Raw genomic sequence first — 21,559 nt, forward strand, 5'->3', positions numbered from 1 at the left:
GACGACTCGCGCCGCTGGCTGCTGGTCTCGCTCGGCGGACGCCGGCGCGCCCACTTCTTGGGCGGCTTCGCGCCGCGCCACCGCTACATGATCGCTAAGAACGGCTCGCTGCGGATGTACAGCGGCTCGAGCTTCCACAGCCGCCACGGACCGCGCGGCGAGTGTCGCGGACCGCGCTACATTCACCGCCAGCGGCGCACCGGGCTCAGCGCCAGTCTGCGCGCTATGAGCGGCGTCCACCTGCGCCTGGCCCACCTGGCGTTGGGGGGTGACAGCGGTCTGGACCCTATGGTCGTGAACAACCTGCATATGATGCACCGAAACGGTACCATCACGGGCGGCCTGGTCGGAGAGCTGGTGCTGCTGCTGCAGGGCGTGCTCGGCTTCAGCTACTCGCTGCACCCCGTGGCGCACACGACCAACCTCTCCGCCTGGGACCGGGTGGTGGAGGAGCTGTATGCGGGCCGAGCGGACATGATGGCTGGCAAACTGCTGCGTAGCCTGATGCGCGGCCGCCTGCTCGACTTCTCCTGCCCGTTCCTGACCGAGCGCTCTGGTGCCGTGATCGACCAGCGGTACACGCACGTTCTGAACAGGTTCCGCATGACGCAGCCGCTGGAGAGCCGCGCTTGGTACGCCCTGCTGGCCGTGCAGACCGCGGCCGTGCTCGTGCTCTGCCTGGTCACCTGGTGTCACCTGCGCATGCGCGGGGGGTCCCTCGACGCAGAAGCTGACCCGCCGCCTGAGGCGGGCGCGTCGTTCTGGTTCCTGATTGTGCTGGGCGTCTTCTGTCAGCAGGGTGCCGTGGTGCGCGCGGACGGCGCGCTCTCCTACCGGCTGGCCATCAGCGCCGTGTACCTGCTGTCGTTCTTCATCTTCGCCTGCTACTCGGGAACGCTGCTGGCCCAGATGGCCATTACGCGCTACGAGATGCCGTTCGCCACCCTAAATCAGGCGCTGGAGCAGGGCTGGCGCGTCAGTAACTTCACCTCCAGCCTGGGGCTGCGGGAGACGGTGGTGCAGCCGCTGATGGGCGGCCGAGATCTGCCACAGCTGCCGACCTCGTCTGACGGACCGCTGCAGGGCCGCAACCTCCTCCTGATGACTAGCGCGACCACGGATGGCCTGTTCAGGTGCCTGCCTGGCGGCTCCCAGGAGGGCCAGTGTCCGGTCTGTATGCATCCCGGGACCACAATCCGACACGATTACTCGCTGGTCTTCCGACCACACTTCCCGTACCTGCGCCTGGTCAACTATGTCATCCCACAGCTGATCGACCGGGGCATCATGAGCCGCGTGCTCCGCAGGTGGCAACCCAGGGGCATCAGCGATATCCTCTGCCCCACCAACACCGTGGCGCTGGAGAAAACCCAATTCGGCGTCGATAATTTGAAATATGTGTTTTTGATTGTCCTCGCGGGCACCTTGAGCGCGATTGTGGTCCTGTTCATGGAGAGGGTGGCTTCTTTGCTCAGCATGGTCTACGACAGAAGGTGTGGTAATATGTTAGTGATTCGTAGCAGTTTTGCAACGAAGCTAACTGCATCTTATCATAAGTAGTCAGCAAAAGCTGTTCTGCAGGAAAGCAGGACAGGACATGTGTTGCACCATAGCCATGGAAAGCCGTCAATGTTTCGTGCTCGAGTATTCTCAAGAATGCACCTTTCACATGGCTTTCACACGCTCTAGGAGCTTACTCATTCCACACCGGGAGTTGCTGGATCTTTTCCTAACTGCCGGCAAAGTAGTGCACAACTGCATGGGCGTAGGAAAAGGGGAGGGGGGGGGGGACAAGGACCCATGGCCCTCCCACATTTCAAGTCGGGGGGGGGCAGCAATGTTAGCTGCCTTAGCAATTTATTCAGCGATTTTTTTTCAGTGATGACTTCTGATTTCCCTGAAAAACAATTTCAAGGTAAATTGGGGCATGAGAACACCAAAAACCACCCTTATTTTGCAATGTCACGTGACCTTCAAGGTCAAAAGCTTGGTCAAAGGACGGGGAACTCGATATCACCCAACAATTACCAGCCGATTTTCAATTTGCAAATGTCGGAATATTCAATACAGAAAAATAGCGTCCGTCCAAAAGTCCTGACCTCTCAAGGTCACCCCTTAAGGTCATACACGGGCTCAAAGGACGGGGAACTTAATATCACCCAAAAATTACTGGTCCATTTTAAACTTTAAGACACCAAAATAATCACAAGAGAAAGAGCGTCACAAGCGTCCGTCAAAAAGTCCTGACCTCTCAAGGTCACCCTTCAAGGTATAACGCGGGTTCAAAGGATGGGGAACTCCATGTCACCCAAAAATTACCGGCCCATTTCAAACTGTAAGACATGAAAATAATCACCAGAGAACGAGCTAGCGTCCGTCAAAAAGCTCTGCCCTCTCAAGGTCAACCTTCAAGGTCAAACGCGGGCTTAAAGGGCGGGGAGCTCCATCAAACAGTCCCGACCTCTCAAGGTCACCATTAAAGGTCAAACGCGGGCTTAAAGGACGGGGAACTCCACATCACTCAAAAATTACTGGCTGATTTTAAACTTAAAGACATCAAAATAATCACCAGAGAAAGAGCTAGCGTCCGTCAAAAAGTCCTGACCTCTGAAGGTCACCCTTTAAGGTCAAACGCGAGGTCAAAGGACGGGGAAATTTATATCACCCAACCATTACCGGACGTTTTTTAACTTACAAACATCAGGATACTCGTCACAGAAAGAGCGCGTCCGTAAAAAAATCCTGACCTCTCAAAGGCACCCTTCAAGGTCAAACGCGAGCTCAAAGGACGGGGAACTCCACGTCACCCAGAAATTATCGGCTTATTTTAAACTTACAAACATCACAATATTTATCACAGGAAGATCCAGCGTCCATGAAAAATCATCCCCCTCAAGGTCATTGTTCAAGGTCAAACACCGGCCCAAATGACAGGGAACTCCATATCACCCAAAAATTACCGGCCGATTTTTAACTTGCAAACAGCAGAATACTCACCCACAAGAAAACCAGCGTCCGTCCTAAAGTCCTGACCTCTCAAAGTCACCATTCAAGGTCAAACATGGGCTCAAGGGACGAGTAACCTAATATCACCCCAAAATCACCAACTGATTTTGAGCTTGCAAACATAGGAATACTCACCACCAAAAGAACTAGGGTCCGTCAAAAAGTCGTGACCTCTCAAGGTAGCTCTTTAAGGTGAAACGCGGGCTTAAAGGACGGGGAACTCCATATCACCCATAAACTACCGGCCGATTTTTAGCTTGCAAAGATCAAAACATCCACAACAGAAAGAGCTAGCGTTCGTCAAAAAGGCTTCACCTTGTAATATTCTGATGTTTGTAAGTTTAAAATAGGCCAATAATTTTTGGGTGGTATGGAGATCCCCGTCCTTTGAGCCCGACTTTGACCTTGAAGGGTGACCTCGAAAGGTCACAATTTTTTACGGACGTGCTCTTTTTGTGATGAGTTTTCTGATGTTTGTAAGTTAAAAAAACGTCCGGTAATTGTTGGGTGATATAGAGTTCCCCGTCCTTTGATCCCGCGCTTGAAGATGAAAGGTGTCCTTAAGAGGTCAAGGTTTTTTGACGGACGCTAGCCCTTTTTGTGATGAATATTCTGGTGTCTGAAGCTAAGAAACGTCCAGTAATTTTTGGGTGATGAATAGTTCCCCGTCCTTTGAGCCCGCGTTTCACCTTGAAGGGTGAAGTTCAGAGATCAGGATTTTTTGACGGCCGCTAGTTCTTTCTGTGGTGAATGTTCTGATCGAGTCTAGATCAGATATGATCCGATCCAGAAAAGGTAAAACTCGGCCGGTAATTTTTGGGTGATATGGAGTTCCCGGCCCATTGAGTCCGTGTTTGACCTTGAAGGATGTCCTTGAGAGGTCAGGACTTTTGGACGGACGCTAGTTCTTTCTGTGTTGAATATTCTGACGTTTGCAAGTTGAAAATCGGCCGGTAATTGTTGGGTGATATCGAGTTCCCCGTCCTTTGGCTCAGCTTTTGATCTTGAAGGTCACATGCTATAGCAAAATAAGGGTCATTGTTGGTGTTATCATGCCATAATTAGCCTTGAAACCATTTTTCAGGGAAGTCGGAACTCGTCGCTGAAAAGGTCCGATTCTTTCGATTTATTCAGCGGCGCTAAATAAATCGCCAACTTAACGGACATCCCTGTTAGTTGGTTTATGACAGGGAGCTGCCTCCATGGTATATGTCTGCAGATCAATACTCTGGGTCATTTGACCAACAACCGTCATTAACGACATGTATAATTAATCTCAGCAAATAAGATTATTGTCCGTGAATATATCAATCCCAGGTAGCCTTTGTTTCTCTGGTGAAGTTCATTATTAGCAATGTATTCATGACATTATGCATTACACAACGTCATATGCAAGCGCGTAACTTAAAAAAACATACCGAACAACATCTAAATTGAGTGAGTCACGACGCTTCTTGCTTTTATGCAAGCTGGGCTTTGGGAGACACGTGACTGCTGTATGATGTCGGGGAAAAATCCTTCCGGTGAGCATGGCAACATTGCTGAAAAATGGGAAGCCAGTACTCCTAGTTAGGCGGACGGCGTAATCGAATCGAAGGAAACGACGACGATATAGCCGGAAAAACTGCGCACAACAAAATGGTGGCCAGTGTGGCAGATTGCCGCCTAAGGGTGAAACGAGAAAAAGGTCAAGAAGCCTAAATAACGATAAGTTGAATGGAAAAGACCCTGCGTAACACATCTACCTTCGCAGGGTAGATGCCAAAATACGGCCTGGACATAGGTTGCTGAGAATTTTAAATGTGAATCAATGGCTCACAGTGCGACAGATTTTTCACACGTTTTTATTTCGTTGGCTGCATTTCAAGAAGTAAGGCTTGTCGCAGCATCCTAGGCGGAAACGAATTCGGAACCTTGAAACTGCCAAAAACATGTGACAACAGCCATCAAACTAGAAATTCTCGTTTAACAACCAAGCCACAGAATTAAGGCCATTCTGTCTTAAATTCCTTATCTGAGCCCTGCTCCTATCCGCCATCGGCGGCCATTGCCCAGGCCCGGCTGTCTCCAGCATGACTTATTGCGAATTGATCGCGTGGCTGCTTTGTTGCATATTTCTGGATCAGTATTGCTACTAATTGGTGTGTAAAACATGCTGGACACGTGCAACAGCACCGTTTTCCGAATGATCTTCTCTTACACCACACCAACCAAGAAAAAACTCCGGGAAATTGTCTGCATTAGGTATGAATTGACCCAACCGACAATTGCCCACCATTCAACGTACACATGGGTGTAGGAAAAGGGGGGGGGGGCAGAGGGGCCATGGCCCTCCGCTTTTCAAGGTGTGTGTAGGGGGGGGGGGCAGCAGTGCTAACTGCCCTCCCCCCCACGCACACACTTCAGATTAATGTTGTGTTTAGATTACATTTGGACTACACTAAACATACATGCCGATTCACGTAGTTCACCACATGCTTCCTCTTTTTCGTTTGCTCACTGACCGTCACTTAATGTTACAACCGCAGGACCGACGTCGCGCGGCCTTTGGAGATTGCAACGCCGGGCGTCGAGGCTGTTGCGATGACTTGCGAGCGCGCATATTCAGAACCATGTTACATAGCTTTTTATCAGTGACTAATTCTGACTGAATCCTGAACATCTTTAGACGAACATGGATCAGCCATGCTAATACAAATTTGAGATTCTGTTTTATCTAAAATCTATGTTCAGGGAGTCCTCAATATCCTGAAGAACACAGAACATGGAGCTGGAGTCTATGTGACAATTATTGGACCACCTGCGGTGATTGGGGATGTTGTTGCGTCGATGAGGGTTCCTGTGCTGATCCGGGGCCAGCTGCGCGGGTCAGAAGGCCTGCCTTGTCAGGGTGGGGGGGGGGGGGGGAACAATGTGATAAGATTTATCCTTCTAATGGCTTCCAGATCGACTAGGAAATCCTGCCCCGTGCCGCCAAAATGACAGCCAGAAGACACTTCGCGATGGGACGGAATGGCATTTCAGCCCTTGACTGGAAACAGAAATGTGCCCCTGGTATTCTACTCAAGGGGTCTCTTGCCCGGAACGAAAAAAATAGGCCTCATTATTGTCGAGTATAGTGGGATCTCATTATTGTTCAGTAAAGTGGGATCTCATTATTGTTGAGTAAAATGGGGTCTCATTATTGTTGAATAGGGTCGGTCGGAATGAGTTTAAAAGGAACAAACAAACCCATCTCATATTTTCCTGAGTGTTCACTTTTCATAACGGATTAGTGAAACGGATTTCATTGAAATGTTTGAACATGCTCCCCCGCAACCACCAGAGCGACAGCGATGGCCTGGGTTGCAGCTTCAGTAAAGCCGAACGGAGTCGGCAAGTGCAGGTGTAACGAGAAGGCGGACACGGTGTTAATCTGCCTTCTGGACAGATGAATAGTTACAGAAACACGAAAAATAGAGATTCTTTCCCTTCTCCTCCAGTTCCAGTACCAGAATTCAGCATTACTTCGCGGTACTTTAGGGGCCAATCCGTTCTTATCATCAGTCTAAAAATCGCACACGTGAAATATGCGCCCAGACTGCCTTCTAAATGTAAAATTTGATGTCTTGAAACATTCAAAGGTACTTGTTTCAGAAGCGTCAGCATTTTGGTCCACCCATTGACCATGGCTCAGTATCAGCTGCTGAGCCGACGCTGCGTGGCCTACGGAAACTACAACGCCTGGCCCCTAGAATTTTGTTTCTAAGATTTGGGAGCGCGCACACTCAAAATTATGTCACATAACTTGTATTGTTACTCGATTTAAGTGTTTAAAAGTAATTGGGTTAGACGTATCACCATTTTCGTCCACCGGTAGGCCACGGCTAAAAATTAACCACTGACCCAACGCTCGACGAAATAAGGAGACTGCAACGCCTGGTGTCGAGATTTTGCTGCAGATTTGCGAGCGCGTATGTTAAAAAATCACGTTACATAAATTGCATCACTTACCGAGCCTGACTGAATGTTGAACATTTCCAGACAAACATGGCTTGGCCACGTTACTACACATTATTGACCACTCGTTCGACGTTCAAATTTTTATCTTCAAATTTTGATCAAGCATATCAATCTACAATCGACCTTTGCAACTTCCTTAATGTCTATAGAACCCAAATTAAAAAAAAATGCTGACAAAGAGTCTGAATTCTATTGGTTTAGAAAGAGCCCACTGAACCATTGCAAATTAAGGGCACCGGTGACATATTCAAGGCGGTTGATCAACGCCTGATTTCTGCAGTTAATTGACTTTAAAATTCAAGCAGAATTGGTCTCAGGGTAGCTTCTGGTTTCTGTTCTGGTTCCAATGTAAAATAATAGTGCAACGAAGAAAACTGTGTCCCTTGTTAGCAAGTAAGCTATGCCCGGGGATTTTTGGGAGGGGTCACCATAACAGGGGCTTTTGTCAACCATGTTAATCCTTGGCAAGGCTCTGGCTACGTCCCGCTCACACACAAAGGAAGATCAAGTCGCCTTCTTTGAACGATGGGCAATTAAATGTCCGTTGGGACAATTCATATCTAAGGCAGGCGGCTTTGCGGCGGCTATTTCTGCGGTGTTGTGGTGTAAGGGAAGATGATTCCGAAAAAACACTGTTGCAGGTGTCCAACATATGTTTCACATCAGTTAGTGGCAATGCTGATCCAGAAATATGCAACAAAGTAGCCACATGATCGGTTCGCGATCAGTCATGCGGGAGGCACCTGGGTCAAGGCAGGGGCCGCCGACGGCGAACGGGAGCAGTGCCCAGATAAGAAATTTGTGACAGACGGGCCTTCATTCTGTGGCTTGGTTTTTAAAGGAGAATCTCTGGTTGTATTGCTTTTGTCACGATGCTTTTAGCGGTTTCAAGCTTCTGCCTAAAATGCTGCGACAAGTCTTATCTCTTGAAAAGCAGCCAGCGCAATGAAGGCGCGTGAAAAATATGGCGCACTATGAGCCATCGATCTTTTTCAAGATTCTCGCTAGCTTATGCCCAGACTGTATTTTGGCATCTATTCTGTGGAGGCAGATGCCTCCTCAATGATCAAAAATGCCTACCCGATGATGGAATTTCGCCTCCCCAGGAAAGGCAATGTTGAAATGGGCGAATAATCATGGGAAGGTGGATAGCCTTACTTGCCGAATGACAAGATGAGTCGAAAAAGGCAAGATTGTGCACCAGTGAGAAACAGCTTTAGATGCACACCTAGCATAGAAGCCAGGCCATTTAAATCAAGCACGATAACAACCTCCATCTCTCCACCCCTTCCCCCTCATCGCGCTTGCCTTCCGGAAAAGTTTCTGAAGCACGCCCTGAGCTTGCCCCCCCCCCCCTCTCCACTTTTTGAAACGTCCCTACGCCTATGAACGTAGACGACTTGATCTGCTTTTGTGTGTAGGCAGGGGCGTAACCAGACCCTTGCTAAGGGGTAGCGCAGGGTTGACAAAAGTCCCCTTATGGTAACCCCCCTCCCCCCCCCCAAAAAAAATCCCCGGATACAGCCCAGTTATCAAAAAGGGATACGTTTTCTTCATTTCATCGTTATTTTTTCCTTGCAACCAGAACAGAAACCAGAAGCTTCCCTGAGATCAATTCTGATTGTATTTTGAAGTCAATAAACTGCACATATCAGGCGTTGAACGACCGAATGACATAAATCACCGGCACCATTAATTTACAATGTTTCAATGGGCTCTTTATAAGCCGATAGAAGTCAGAAGCTTTGTCCGAATGTTTTATCTGTGTTCTAAATACATTAAGGACATCTGGAAGGTCGAGTGTAGATCGCCATGCTTGATCGAATTTGAAGATGAAGATTTGCTTTTGGATCGAGTGGTCAACAATGTGTATTAACATGACCAAGCCATGTTTGCCTGAAAACGTTAAATATTCACCCAGAATCTATTAGCGGTACAATTTGTGCAACGTGATTTTTTGACACGCGTGTTCGCAAATCTTAGCAGCACGAACTTCGATAACAGGCGTTGCAGTCTCCATCGTCTGGTGCGTCAGTCCAGTGGCTAACTTTTCGCCGTGGCCCACCGGTGGACGAAAATGATGACGCTGCTGGTATAATTATTCTTAAACACGTAAGTCAATTAGTAATACAAACTGTTTGACATGATTTTGAGCACGCGCACTCGCAAATCTTAGTAAAAAAAAACCCTCGACGCCAGTCGCTGTAGTCTCCGCAGGCCACGCAGCGTCGGCCTAGTAGCTAATGCTGAGCCATGGTCAACGGGTGGACGGGAATGATGACGCTTCTGAAACAAGTAACTGTGAACGTTTTAGGACATCGAATCTTACATTTCGAAGACAATCTGGGCGCATATTTTACGTGTGCAATTTTTAGACTGATGATGAGAACGGATTGGCCCCTAAAGCACCGCAAAGTAGTGCTGGATTCTGGTGGCGGAACTGGAAGGGTAAGGGTAGAATCTGTGTTTCGCGTGTTTCTGTAATTATTAATCTGTCCAGAAGGCAGATTAACACGGCGGCCGCCGCCTGGCGGCACTTGCAGTGGCCGACGCCGTTCGGTTTTACGGAAGCTGCAACCCAGACCATCGCTGTGCTTGCTCTCGAGGTTGCGGGCGGGCATGTTCAAACCTTTTGAAGTAATTTTTTCACTAATTCAGTCTGAAAAAATGAACGTTTTCAGGCCACCATTGGATGACTTGTTCGTTTTTTAAAAAATCATTTTGACCCACTCTATTCAACAAGAATGAGAACCCGACTCTGCTCAGCAATAATAAGATCCCCCTTATTTTCTTCCGAGCAAGGAGCCCCTTAACCAGGACACCAGGGACACATTCCCGGTTCCCGTCAAGGGCTGAAGGGCTATTCCGTCCCATCGAGAAGTGTCTTCTGGTCATCACTCTGGTGGCACGGGGCGGGATCTCCTGATCAATCTGGAGGCCATTAGAAGGATATATCACATCACATTGTTCCCATCCCTGACACGGAGGTCTTCTGACCCGCGCAGCTGCCCCCGGATCAGCATAAAAACCCTCATTGACGCAATAAAATGCCTGATCCACGCAGGTGGTCCAACAATAATTGTCACATAGACTACAGTTCCATGTTCCTATGTGTTCTTCAAATGTATTTATGACTACCTGGATGTAAATTTTAGATGAAATTTAGTCTCGAATTTGTAATAACATGACTGGTCCATGTTTATCTTAAAATGTTGAAGACTCAAGCAGGATTGATTACGGATAAAAAAACGGGAGGCGTTCATTTCTTCCGAGGTACAGAATGTCGAAAGGTACAGAATGTCCAAAGTGTAGAATGTCCAAGGTACAGAATGTTCAAAGTTTATAATGTCCAAGGTACACAATGTCCAAGATGAGAAATAGCTTCCAAAATGGCGCAAAGTGCAAGGGGCCCGTTTCATAATGGCCGATGTACAGAATGTCCAAGGTACAGAATGTCCAAAGTAAAAAATATACAATGTGCGTATTGGCCAAGGTACAGAATGTCCAAGAACCAGAGCTTCCAAAATAGTTCTTGGAGCGGCCGCCAGGGTGTGAATAGTCGCCCTTATTGGTAGGCAGCGTTGCTCCGCCCAGCGTCGGGCGCGCGCATACAGTCAACGCCAGTGCAAACACTACAAGCATGCGGTCGGTGGGTCGCACGGCAACGGATTCACTTCCCACGCCGGTGTAGGAATGGTGTGGGATGCTGTTAGTCGGCAAGGCCGCGCTCGACTTGCAAGTGTTCTTTGAATACGAGACGAGTACCGTGGAGTGGGGCGTTGGACACGCGCGGAGCTGCTGTGAGAGCGTAGCAGCGTTGCCCTTAGCCGACGTGGAACTTGTTCTGTGCCTGACGGGGGCGTGTTCGCTGTTTGGTCACAGCTATATGCAGCTAGGAACTCTTGTTGCAACTGTTGTTTATTCTAAATGATCGCTGTCACATTTTCACCACGTTTAGCCTGCAGCGCCCAACGGAGTAAACCTTGCAAGAAAGGAGAAAGTATGGGTATCAATAATATATGCTTCCTGTTGGGTTAATAGCCTGTTTCTTATCAGTTATCACAGGAATCTAGGTCAAATGTGTAACATTTTACAAAGCACGCTGCCTTACAACTAATCGGGTATGGTTCAATGGCTGGCCATTTGTGGTCAAGATACTGCATTTGATACCATTTCGAACAATTAGCTGGTGCATTCAAGAGATTGGCGGAGACTTGTTATTGATGTGGATTCCCCACATCAATTTATTGGGTCTGGCAGGGACGGCGCCAGGAGATATAAGCTGAAGAAAGGCTTTGTCAGGGGGCTTCCTGAACAACATGAAGTCTCCTTTCAGAGGGGGGGGGGGGGGGCCGCCTCCAGGCCTGGTCCTTTTGAAGCGGGTACCGAGGCATGTGACATGTGAGTCCTCATTGGACTGGACCATGCATTAATATTCCTGTAAATCAATGTTGACAAGAAAAATCCAGAATAGTGGAGTGCGTAAATGTTTAACTGTGTTAAAGTTTGGTTTCAGCACGTAAACGTGACACCGGTCAAGTCGTGAACTAGTAACCCTGAATAGAGGACCAAACGCATATAAATACATCCGAGTTGTCAAAGAATGGCTTTTGTCCTCTACGCTCGTCCATTCACTCCCCCGAGCCGGTAACTCATAAAGGAACGAAGCAGTTTCACCGCTGACGAAGCAACAACGGTGAGCTTGTCTCCCGAGCCGGGAAAGATGAGGGTCAGAAAAATTATGTTCGGAAGGCTTAATGCCCGGAAGGTCTTTGCGTGGAATACCAATACTCGGACTGTCCAGGCTCAAGAGACTTTGGAAGAACATTCTACTCCCCCAGATGAGACCCTAAGAGGAAATGGGGCAAATAGCGAATGTGGAGCGCTGAGAGCGAATAACGGAGGGACTCAAACCTACCTACACTGTTACATGTGGCCTGGTCAGCATGCACTAACTGATTGAGCTACGGCGGCATTTCTGGTACTAAAAGTCCCACCAGTCCAAGAAGAGGCACTGATTAACAAGTGTGAAGGGAAGCCTTCATCTGGTGCGGCGGAAGCGGCGAAATGGCCGCAAGAGGCGAGGAACCGCGGAAGCAGAAGCGTTTTTGGCGAGAGCCGTGTCGGGGAGGGGGAAACGGCGAGGGGGCGCGTAGCTTGGAGGGCAGGGTACCGAGGTGTGTGCGCTGTTGGAGGCCAGCAGGAGTGACGTGCTGCGTGGCTCAAATATATAGCATTTTTGAGATCCGCAAGCTGCTTCTTACAAGTCACGAGATCCCGCCAGGCTGAGAGGTGGCTGCAGTTAGTTTCATATATCTAGGAAGTTAGTTTGTAAAGTGGGCGAAATCTGAGGACAAATTCGGTTTTTTAGATATGCTCGCCCTGCAATGGAAGTCGGTGACACTGCCTTTGTTCATCGCATGAGAACAACTCAGAAATCCATCACTCGTTAAAAGAAAAAGTCAACGCTTACACACGTGGCAACCGTTAATGTTTACAACAATACTGTAACACACACACACGCGTGCGCACAAACACGCACGCACTCACGCACACACACACACGCACGCACGCACACACGCACGCACGCACGCATGCACGCACGCACGCACGTACGCACGCACACACGCACGCACACACGCACGCACTCACGATTTTTTTTCAATCATGAAATCTATGCCAAAAACACAGGTACGTCAGTACACTGGAAGTCACTTGGTTACGTCAAGATTTGACGCCAATATTTTCAAAATATTATGATAATTCAACAGTTCCAGGTAGAGCACGTGGTCACCTGTGAACAAGTTAACGCAACACGTGCGACTCAAAAGGCCTGTGAGTGATCACAACTGTTGCAAACCTGTGCAGATCCTGGCAAGAAAAAGTATTTAAAGAATCAAGCATGCAAGCTCCCATATCCTTATGATAGGCACACGGCACTATGGTAAGGCTTGCACGAGACCTCGATGGCTAGGCCGGAAGGTTTCGATGAACTGTATCACAGATCAGAAAGCAATTCATTGCAGGAAATCAGTGGCCAAATCAATCAGCAGACAACTATTGCTGAACGTACCTTACCTGAGCAACAGCGCCTACAATCGATATTCCACGATGGTGTTTGCGAGTTTATTCTCTGTCAAAGTTTACCGATACGCAGCGATTCTTATATCCTTGGTTCGCGTTATCTTATGAAGCTGCTGAGATGTGCGCTTAGAAGTTTAAGTATGTTATAATGTGTACCATTGGTGCATGTAGGTCCACTTCTTCCTCCCCTAATTGTGAGCGTACGCTCTCCGTGGACGTGTCTCCCCAGGTGTTCATTAAACAAGCCTGGGTGCCATGCATTGTTCTTCTCACCTACAATTTCACTGAAAAAGGTTGCAAGACATTTTGTGTACATCCTGTTCGTACGGAACCATAAACCATATATTGTGTATTCTGCTCTGTTCTGTACGTTTTACTTTTGGTTCATTGAGACCATGAGTGTAGGAACGGGGGGCCAGGGGACAGGGGCGGATCTAGCCTGGGGTTGTTTTTTTTTGGGGGGGGGGGGCAACCGTTCGTCGCCATCTGGCTGGTGTGGGATCCGAGGTCCAGTGCATGGTGCCTCTCGCAAGTACCTAGTAGGGACACCATTCAAGCACCGAAATGCTGTTGAATCTTAAACGGAAGTTAAAACAAACTGCCGCTCCACAAGAAACGCGATCTCGGCGACCCGAACGACTTCGCACCGATTATTTTATCGGTCAAAAGTTCTTACGCTGAGTTAAGGGCCTACAATATGCGAGGACGTACTGGTTAAACAACGTTATGGTGCTAAACAATGATCATGATGGCGGTGCCAAGCCGTGAGAGTGCATTGCTGCACACAGCCTATTTAAACTATTATGCGACTGCATGCTACCTCTGCTTCCTCTTCATTCCCTCCACAGCAATAAATACACTGAAAAGTGCTTTTCTGGACTTCCGCCCGGATGCAGATCGCTCTTCGCTGTCCCCTTGTGAAGATTCGGACAAGCTGCTTCGCCGCACTCGGCTCTTTCCGCTTGCAGCGACACCATGGTTTGTCAGACTCTGACATGTGCCTGCTGACCAGAGCGCCGTACTCGCCTGGTGTAAACTGTACTCGGCTGCTGTGATATGTTATTTCAGCTTTTATTCTCACCGTGGCATCGGCTGGCGGCAGAAGTAGGCATGTGCTGATCGGAGAGAAAAAGCCTGGATTGGGATGGTGCGACAAAAAATGCAATCAGTCGATCACTGTAATGGAAAGCAAAAATGGCCACGCAGGAGAAGCTTGCGAGCATCGATAGTGCACCACGCGTCTGATAATCAGAGCCGCTGTGTTCTATTCCTTGTGGTGTCCACCCTCCCTGCCAGAGTGAGAGGCGGGTGACACCAGGTAACCTCAGCAGCAGAGTGCGCCTCAAAGCCCCAACGGCAGGTGAGCAACATTAGGATTGGCGCCGAGAGTGAGCCAGCAACACCGTCCTCTGCTTACCGCCGAGTGGAGTGTCGGTCTTGTGGCCCGTTATTGGATAGTAGACCGTAAACCTTCAGAGTCATGCAAGATCCAAAGGCTCCCAAGTCTGTGGTAGCTATCGACGCATGTATAAGCTCTTTATTTTTGGAAGCGATATAAGAAACAGGCTCTTGATCAGTAAGGAGCATACACCATTTGCACCAACGCACATGATGCACATGACTGGTGAAAGCAAGGCCCTTGTAGGGCTACACAATCAGTTAACGTCACATTCCAATTCCACATCCAGTAAGCACAATAAAACACATAACGGCAAATTAACAGTAAACTAACTTGTTTAACTAGTCGAACACGTGATCTCCGCAAGAAGCAAATACTCGGGTTATTCGTCCGACTCGCGCGCATGCGCAGCACACCTCTCCACACATAGCAGCATGGCTTTTCATTAAGTTAGGCCCACAGCGGGCTGCCTGGCTGACTCGCACCATGCCTGACAAAGCCTTCCGGTCAGGCCCGCTTGCCACGACTTCGTCATGTTAACGGAGTGCCATCACAACATGTCAAAAAGGTTATCGGTCGTTGCGGGTGCCTCGTTCGGCTTTCTTACACAGGAGAGCGCCCGCTCGGAATTATTCACTGGCTGTGGCATGGAGCAAACTCGGCTGACAACAAAGACGTTCTCGAAAAGCATTGTGATGTTTCCCTTAATGTTTATCTGCGTTTCCAGGAATGTCATTTGCCATTAGGCTGTATTGGTAAACCATCGACAGTGCCAGTGTGCTCCCCCCCCCCCCCCCCCACAGTTTAGTCAACCCGCTCGTCTGGACACATACCCGGCCCACTGAGAGCAGCTGTCCTGCCAGAGTCCGCGATCTCAGATGCGACACGGACCTAGCTCACACAAGCGAAGGCCCCTTGCTCCGCCTGCCGCAGTCACGCGAGTCTCTACAACCGGCTCCGGCCGCCGCTCCGCGCCTGAGCCCTGCATGCCTGCCAGCCCGGCCATCAGCACTGGTCTGGCGCCAGTGTCCGGCCACGCGGCCTCCGCTTCACTCGGCGCCGTCGGCCGGGCCGGACCGCGTGCGCAGCAGCTCGGCCAGCTCCGGCCGGTGGCGCGGCTCGGCCGCCCAGCAGCGGCGCACGGCCGCCGCCAGCGGCGCCGGCACCGACGCCGGCAGCTGCAGCGGCGGCAGCGCGCGCCGCGACACCGCCTGCGCCACCTGCTCGTCCGAGAGCGATGCGTGCGGCAGCTCGCCCTGGCGGAACACCTCCCAGCAGAGCACCGCCCACGCCCAGACGTCGGAGCGGGCTGAGAAGGCGTCCTCGAGCGCCGCCTCCGCCGGCAGCCAGCGCAGCGGCAGCAGCCGGCCCCGCAGGCGGCAGTACTCGCGGCTGTAGGTATCGCGCGACAGCCGGCCGCAGCTGATCCTCACCTCCAGCTGGCTGGTGATCAGGCAGTTGCGCGCCGCCAAGTCCCTGTTCGGCGCGCCGCGCGAGGGCACGTCACAACGTATGTACAATGGCGGGCTCTGCATCTGGCGCGTTGAGCGCACACCACATATAAGTGCACGGCAATTATTCGTCCGACAAAACATGCTTAAGTCCGTGCGTATCAGTCCTCAGACAGCCATAAGCTTCGATCAAACAGAAGCACGATACATAGTAACGCAAAGAAACAAAACAACTCGTTACATGTCTGAAGCCAGGCGAAACAAATTATACCATCGCTAAACAATCCCCGTAATCAATTAACACTCAGTTCCAGTGATCGCCTGAGTCGCTCCGTCATGGCCTGGCCTGTCTGTGCTAGCGGAGTTGTGGCCCACTGACCTGTGTATAAAGCCGGCTCGGTGGATGTGGTCCAGGCCGGCAGCCACCTGGTGGCAGAGGCTGGCGGCATGGGCGGCGCTAATCGGCGGGGGCCGCGGCGGCGCGCGGCTCGTCTCTGGCCGCGTAGCCAGTAGGAACTGCTTCAGGTCGCCCTGCAGCACAGCGGCACCACGTCACCGCCTGCTCCCCCACGGGACAGCGGAGAGCGCGAACGCTGAGCGACACAGTCTGTCGCAGCGCTCATGATGTCCAGCGCGGCGGACACACCGGCCGCTGTCAGCAACGCGCTGTGATCAACGGTTTAGTGTCCATCTCCCGAACACGCGGCCTGCCATTGATTTGCGCCGTAAATGAAAAAGATGCGGCGCTTTCACCTCGCCAAACTTTACCTCATGGTCTGCCATTCGCATGCAAATCACAGGTTTACCAACTGTATACACGTCACATACCACCGCCAGAGTTCCCCAGCGTATAGAGCGCCGTCAGTGCCGGAGTGTGGGCCGGGCCGGGCCGGGCCGGGCCGGGCCGGGCTGGGCCGGGCCGAGCCGGGCCGAGGTCCGCCCCACCTACCCAGTCGCTGTACTCGAGCACCATGAGGTGCGGCTGGCGGCCGGTACAGAGTGCCAGCAGCCCCACCACGGCCCGGTGCGGCGCCAGCCGGCCGAACAGCTCGGCCTCGCGCGCGAACTCGGCCGCCGCCCGGCCCTCCGGGCTCTGCAGCGACTTCACCATCACGATCGGCTCCGGGTCGACGGGGCCGCGCCGCCGCCGCACCCGCGCCAGGTACACCTCGCCAAACTCGCCCTGGCCTGGGACGAGGCGGGTGGCGAGGGTCAAGTCTGGAGTCATCCCCGCGCCGAATAAACTGCCATCGACAAGTGACGTACAGGGACTCGGATAGAGCAACGGGACAAGTCAGAATGATGCCGAATTTGAAGACTGTCCCTTCAGACAAAACACGTGTGATACTGCGCCATGGTCATACCCACGACAGAAAGTTACGAATGAAAAAACTAAATAAGACACACAACATTCTATATTTGAGCTCGCGCGATCCACCCGTTCTCAGAATCATAAGTCAAAACTTTCAGCAGGATTTCCGGCCACCAGCTGTCCCCAGCTTGCCCTTCCGCCCAGCAGAATATGATGCTATGCATTCCACATCACCCCGCGGCGTACCTCGACCATCTCCAGCGGTATATACCGCGCGTCTGACCCACCCGCATGATCGCGTCTCTGACCCACCCGCATGACACCGCCTCTGACCTACGGGCATGACCCCGCCTCTGACCTAGGGGCAAGACCCCGCCTTTGACCCAAGGGCACGACCCCGCTTCTGACCCAGGAGCACGACGCCGCCTCTGACCCAGGGGCATAACCCCGCTCTGACCCAGGGGCATGACCCCGCCTCTGACCCAGAGGCATAACCACGCCTCTGACCCAGGGGCATGACCCCGCCTCTGACCTAGGGGCAAGACCCCGCCTCTGACCTAAGGGCACGACCCCGCTTCTGACCTACGGGCATGACGTCGCCTCTGACCCAGGGGCATGACCCCGCTCTGACCTAGGGGCATGACCGCGTGCAGGTCGTGGCGCTCCAAGCCGTGCCACTGGTCGCTGCTGTCGGAGCGGCGGCTGGCCCGCCGGTCAGAGGCCGTGCCGATGCTCTGGTAGCTGTGGTAGCCGGACTGCGCCGACGGGCTGTTGTAGCCCGACGGAGTGCTCTCGCACGCTTCCCCGGCGCAAGCCGAGCTGACAGCCGTGTCTGGATGCTCTGTTTTCGCCACTGGAACACAGTCAGTGGGCTGGCTTGAGGGTGCGCCCGGGCCATGCCGCAATGCCAGTCCACTTATTTCTTCAAAGCACGCATATAATAATCATAGTGTCATAATCGCATCATACTAATTGCATATCACAACGTTATCTTCGATATGTCGTTTTTTTATACTCCCATGAGATGGCGGAAACATCAGAATACACAAAGCAGTGCCGGTAAAACCGACAGCACTCACGAAGGACGCTAGTGCCCTCTGTTGAGGTCCGCAGGTACTGCTGTTTTCGCTTGATGCGACGATAACGACACCAGAGCATGAGGCCGGCCACCAGCAGCAGGTACGCGGCTGCCGCCGACACCGTGATGACCACCGTCCGGGTCATGATGGCGCCATCATCCGAGGCCAGGCCCGGCGTCAGCGCCCCGCCCGACAGCTCGGCCTCTGAGGCTGCCGGCGTACCGAGGGAGGGGTGTCATCCGAGGCCAGGCCCGGCGTCATCGCTCCGTCCGACAGCTCGGCCTCTGAGGCTGCCGGCGTACCGAGGGAGGGGTGTCATCCGAGGCCAGGCCCGGCGTCATCGCTCCGTCCGACAGCTCGGCCTCTGAGGCTGCCGGCGTACCGAGGGAGGGGTGTCATCCGAGGCCAGACCCGGCGTCAGCGCTCCGTCCGACAGCTCGGCCTCTGAGGCTGCCGGGTACCGAGGAGGGGTGTCATCCGAGGCCAGGCCCGGCGTCAGCGCTCCGTCCGACAGCTCGGCCTCTGAGGCTGCCGAGGTACCGAGGGAGGGGTGTCATCCGAGGCCAGGCCCGGCGTCAGCGCTCCGTCCGACAGCTCGGCCTCTGAGGCTGCCGGGGTACCGAGGGAGGGGTGTCATCCGAGGCCAGGCCCGGCGTCAGCGCTCCGTCCGACAGCTCGGCCTCTGAGGCTGCCGGGGTACCGAGGGAGGGGTGTCATCCGAGGCCAGGCCCGGCGTCAGCGCTCCGTCCGACAGCTCGGCCTCTGAGGCTGCCGGGGTACCGAGGGAGGGGTGTCATTCGAGGCCAGGCCCGGCACCATCTGACCGCGCCGGCATCCCGGACTTCTACAGCCGCTGTGACCAGCCAGCTGCACACGCGTGCGTGGAACATTGCACGTGTGCGTGTGTGCGTGCGTGCGTGCGTGTGGAAGGTCTAATTCACGTTTCCCGATGATTTACATAGGGCAGATTCAAGTGTCCACGTCCCCACCATAAGATAATATCGTTCGTTCTGCGGCAGTCAGGCATAAGGACCTTCGTCGCCACCGCGGCTACCCGCCACCATGTTCTGTACGCGACCCGGGAAACACGTAAGCCCGATGCGGCACTCACAGCGCACTAGCAGCTGGATCTCACGACGCGAGAAGCCACCGCTGTTGCCGGCGATGCAGCCGTAGCGCGCCTCGTCCTCATATCGCAGCTCCTTGATGTACAAGCTGCCGTTCTTGAAGAAGGAGAACCTGAACACATTTGGCGATGTGAGCATACCAGAGTGGCCGCAAGAGGACGCAGGATACACCTGCTTTTTATCTGGGCTTCATCACGATTGTGGTGCGATACTAGCAGCACGTACCGCTCCGTATAGAGGATAACGCAACGGCAAGCGTTTCCTCATCAGCTAAAGTCTTACCATCCGGAGGTCGCTCACTGTCTCCTTGTCATCCACGAACATGAAGGCACATGGGTACGTCCGTGACAAAAATCATCTCCGGAACAGCACTGACTCAGGCCAATGGACGGGCACGGTCGCGCCGACTCTGAGGACCACAACGCTGCGAGCGGTGCAGCAGCAAGGTGCGGTAATCGCACTGTTCTGACCTGGGGTCATCGAGACCGGCCAGTTTGGAGTTGCGGTCCCACTGCACGCTGGGCTCCGGTCGGCCGTACACCTGACAGTCGAGCCGAAGGGGCCGGCCCACCACCGCCTCGGTAGGGTCAGAGGGCGCCACCAGAAACTTCGGCGTCACTGAAAACACCCAAGTCCGGGCCACGCGATGAATACATGTCAGCTGAAATCCGAAAAGCGGACAAAAAGTTTGGTAATTTTGGAAATAAATGTGGTTTCTCGAGTTTATTCAGTAGAATGTGCTATGAGTGAGGGAACCAGACCGCATGCAGTTGACGAACATGAGGCGATCATATCGCGCGTTTCACGTGGGCTAGTCAGCCAGAGCCGATAGCACAGTGGCTACTGAGCGAAGACAATATGGCCTGCTTCATATGGGGACAGGAACGGAAAGATGCTAGTTGCTGGCTTACGTCCCTTGCCTGTAGGGTTTGATCCTCCCCTTGTCCCCTACGAGAGCGGACGAGGTGACACCTTCCAGCCACCTCGTTGTCACCAACGCTGCCATAGTACAGCAGCTGCTGGTCAGTGGTCAGGTGTCTCGCATGTTCACCTGTCCTTGCCGCCGTACAGCAGTTGCTGGTCAGAGGTCAGGCGTCTCGCGTGTCCACCTGCCTTTGCTGCCGTACAGCAGCTGCTGGTCAGAGGTCCGACACGTCGCCCGACCTACTGCTCCACTCACCGACCACGGTGACGTTGATGGTGGCGTTGATGAGACCCTGGGCGTTGGTGGCCACGCACGTGTACTGGCCACCGTCCGTCTCCGTCACCGTGTCCAGCTCCAGTGTGCCGTTGGCGTCGCGCACGTGTGCCGGCCAGCGGAACTGTGGCCGGCCGGCCGGCGTCATCCGCACCCAGCCGACAGTGGGCGCCGGACTGCCCGCCGCCCGGCAGTGCAGCCGCGCCGGCCGGCCCAGCTCCAGAGCGCGGCTCAACGGCTGCGGCGAGAACTTGAGCTTCTCTGCCGGCCGACAGGTGACAGGTAGAGCGGGGAGTGAGGGAACGCGGGAGAAGCGCAGCTACGTTCTTGGCGAGGCTTGAGTAAGACCAGTGGAAAGGTTTTGACGCATTTTGGTGGTCAATGCGCTTAGCATCCCTGTAGGCTTAGTGGCAGCGGACACAACATTGATAAGATAAGCAAACCAGACGTTCCAATTTCCATGTCGGAGAACATGGCACATATACGGCGGAGGCATGTGCACGGGGAGTCAGGCTCCCATTCATTTCCCAACTTAATGCGATCTTTTCACTCCCAAGCATTTCACAATAGGACAAGCTGCGCGTCGGCCGAAGATGCCGCGGGGTCACTGCTTTTTTCTCACCTTTGACGGTGAGCAAGGCCTGCGGCGAGGTTTGGGGCGGGAAGCCCGTGCTGTTCACCACGCACTGGTAGCGGCCGGCGTCGGAGAGCTCGGTGAGGGGAATGATCAGCCGCTCACCCACGCTGTCCTCCTGGGGGCCGACCAAGCCAGCCAAACCGTCAGCCAGAGGCTTTCGTGCTGCACAACGAAATAAGGTTCTACACATACCGGAGTAAACAATTCAGCTCGTCCTTGCGCTGCTCCATTTTGATGTTCGTGTCGATGTTGTGTCCACAGAAA

The 21,559-nt window shown here is 52.8% G+C and overlaps 2 protein-coding genes across 2 annotated transcripts in view; one reads left to right on the plus strand and one right to left on the minus strand.

The window, feature by feature from the left end:
* Positions 1-87: 87 nt before the first annotated feature.
* Positions 88-15,470, plus strand: LOC119094595 (glutamate receptor 1-like). The gene is made up of 2 exons (XM_037217659.1): positions 88-1,493; positions 15,425-15,470. The coding sequence occupies exons 1-2, from the start codon at positions 88-90 to the stop codon at positions 15,468-15,470; spliced, it is 1,452 nt and encodes a 483-aa protein (XP_037073554.1).
* The window catches only part of LOC119093885 (tyrosine-protein kinase-like otk), a 66,894-nt gene continuing 60,614 nt past the window's right edge, over positions 15,280-21,559 (minus strand). The window contains exons 9-17 of the mRNA XM_037216899.1: positions 21,281-21,410; positions 20,641-20,919; positions 19,931-20,078; positions 19,445-19,572; positions 18,334-18,543; positions 17,886-18,107; positions 16,892-17,130; positions 16,322-16,473; positions 15,280-15,967 (exon numbers count right to left, since the gene is read on the minus strand). Of these exons, the coding sequence (XP_037072794.1) occupies positions 15,541-15,967; positions 16,322-16,473; positions 16,892-17,130; positions 17,886-18,107; positions 18,334-18,543; positions 19,445-19,572; positions 19,931-20,078; positions 20,641-20,919; positions 21,281-21,410 (1,935 nt within the window). The 3' untranslated portion in view covers positions 15,280-15,540. The remainder of the gene's footprint in view (positions 15,968-16,321; positions 16,474-16,891; positions 17,131-17,885; positions 18,108-18,333; positions 18,544-19,444; positions 19,573-19,930; positions 20,079-20,640; positions 20,920-21,280; positions 21,411-21,559) is intronic.

The sequence above is a fragment of the Pollicipes pollicipes genome, unplaced genomic scaffold (genome assembly GCF_011947565.3).
Source record: "Pollicipes pollicipes isolate AB1234 unplaced genomic scaffold, Ppol_2.1 Scaffold_4002;HRSCAF=4701_pilon_pilon_pilon, whole genome shotgun sequence".
Lineage (NCBI taxonomy): Eukaryota > Metazoa > Arthropoda > Thecostraca > Pollicipedomorpha > Pollicipedidae > Pollicipes > Pollicipes pollicipes.

Bases quoted from the DNA above. Each gene is read 5' to 3' on its own strand.
- LOC119094595 (XM_037217659.1), top strand. From the start codon at position 88: ATGATCGCTAAGAACGGCTCGCTGCGGATGTACAGCGGCTCGAGCTTC. The intron at 1,494-15,424 runs GTGTGGTAATAT...CGCCTGCCGCAG, and splicing joins AGCATGGTCTACGACAGAAG to TCACGCGAGTCTCTACAACC.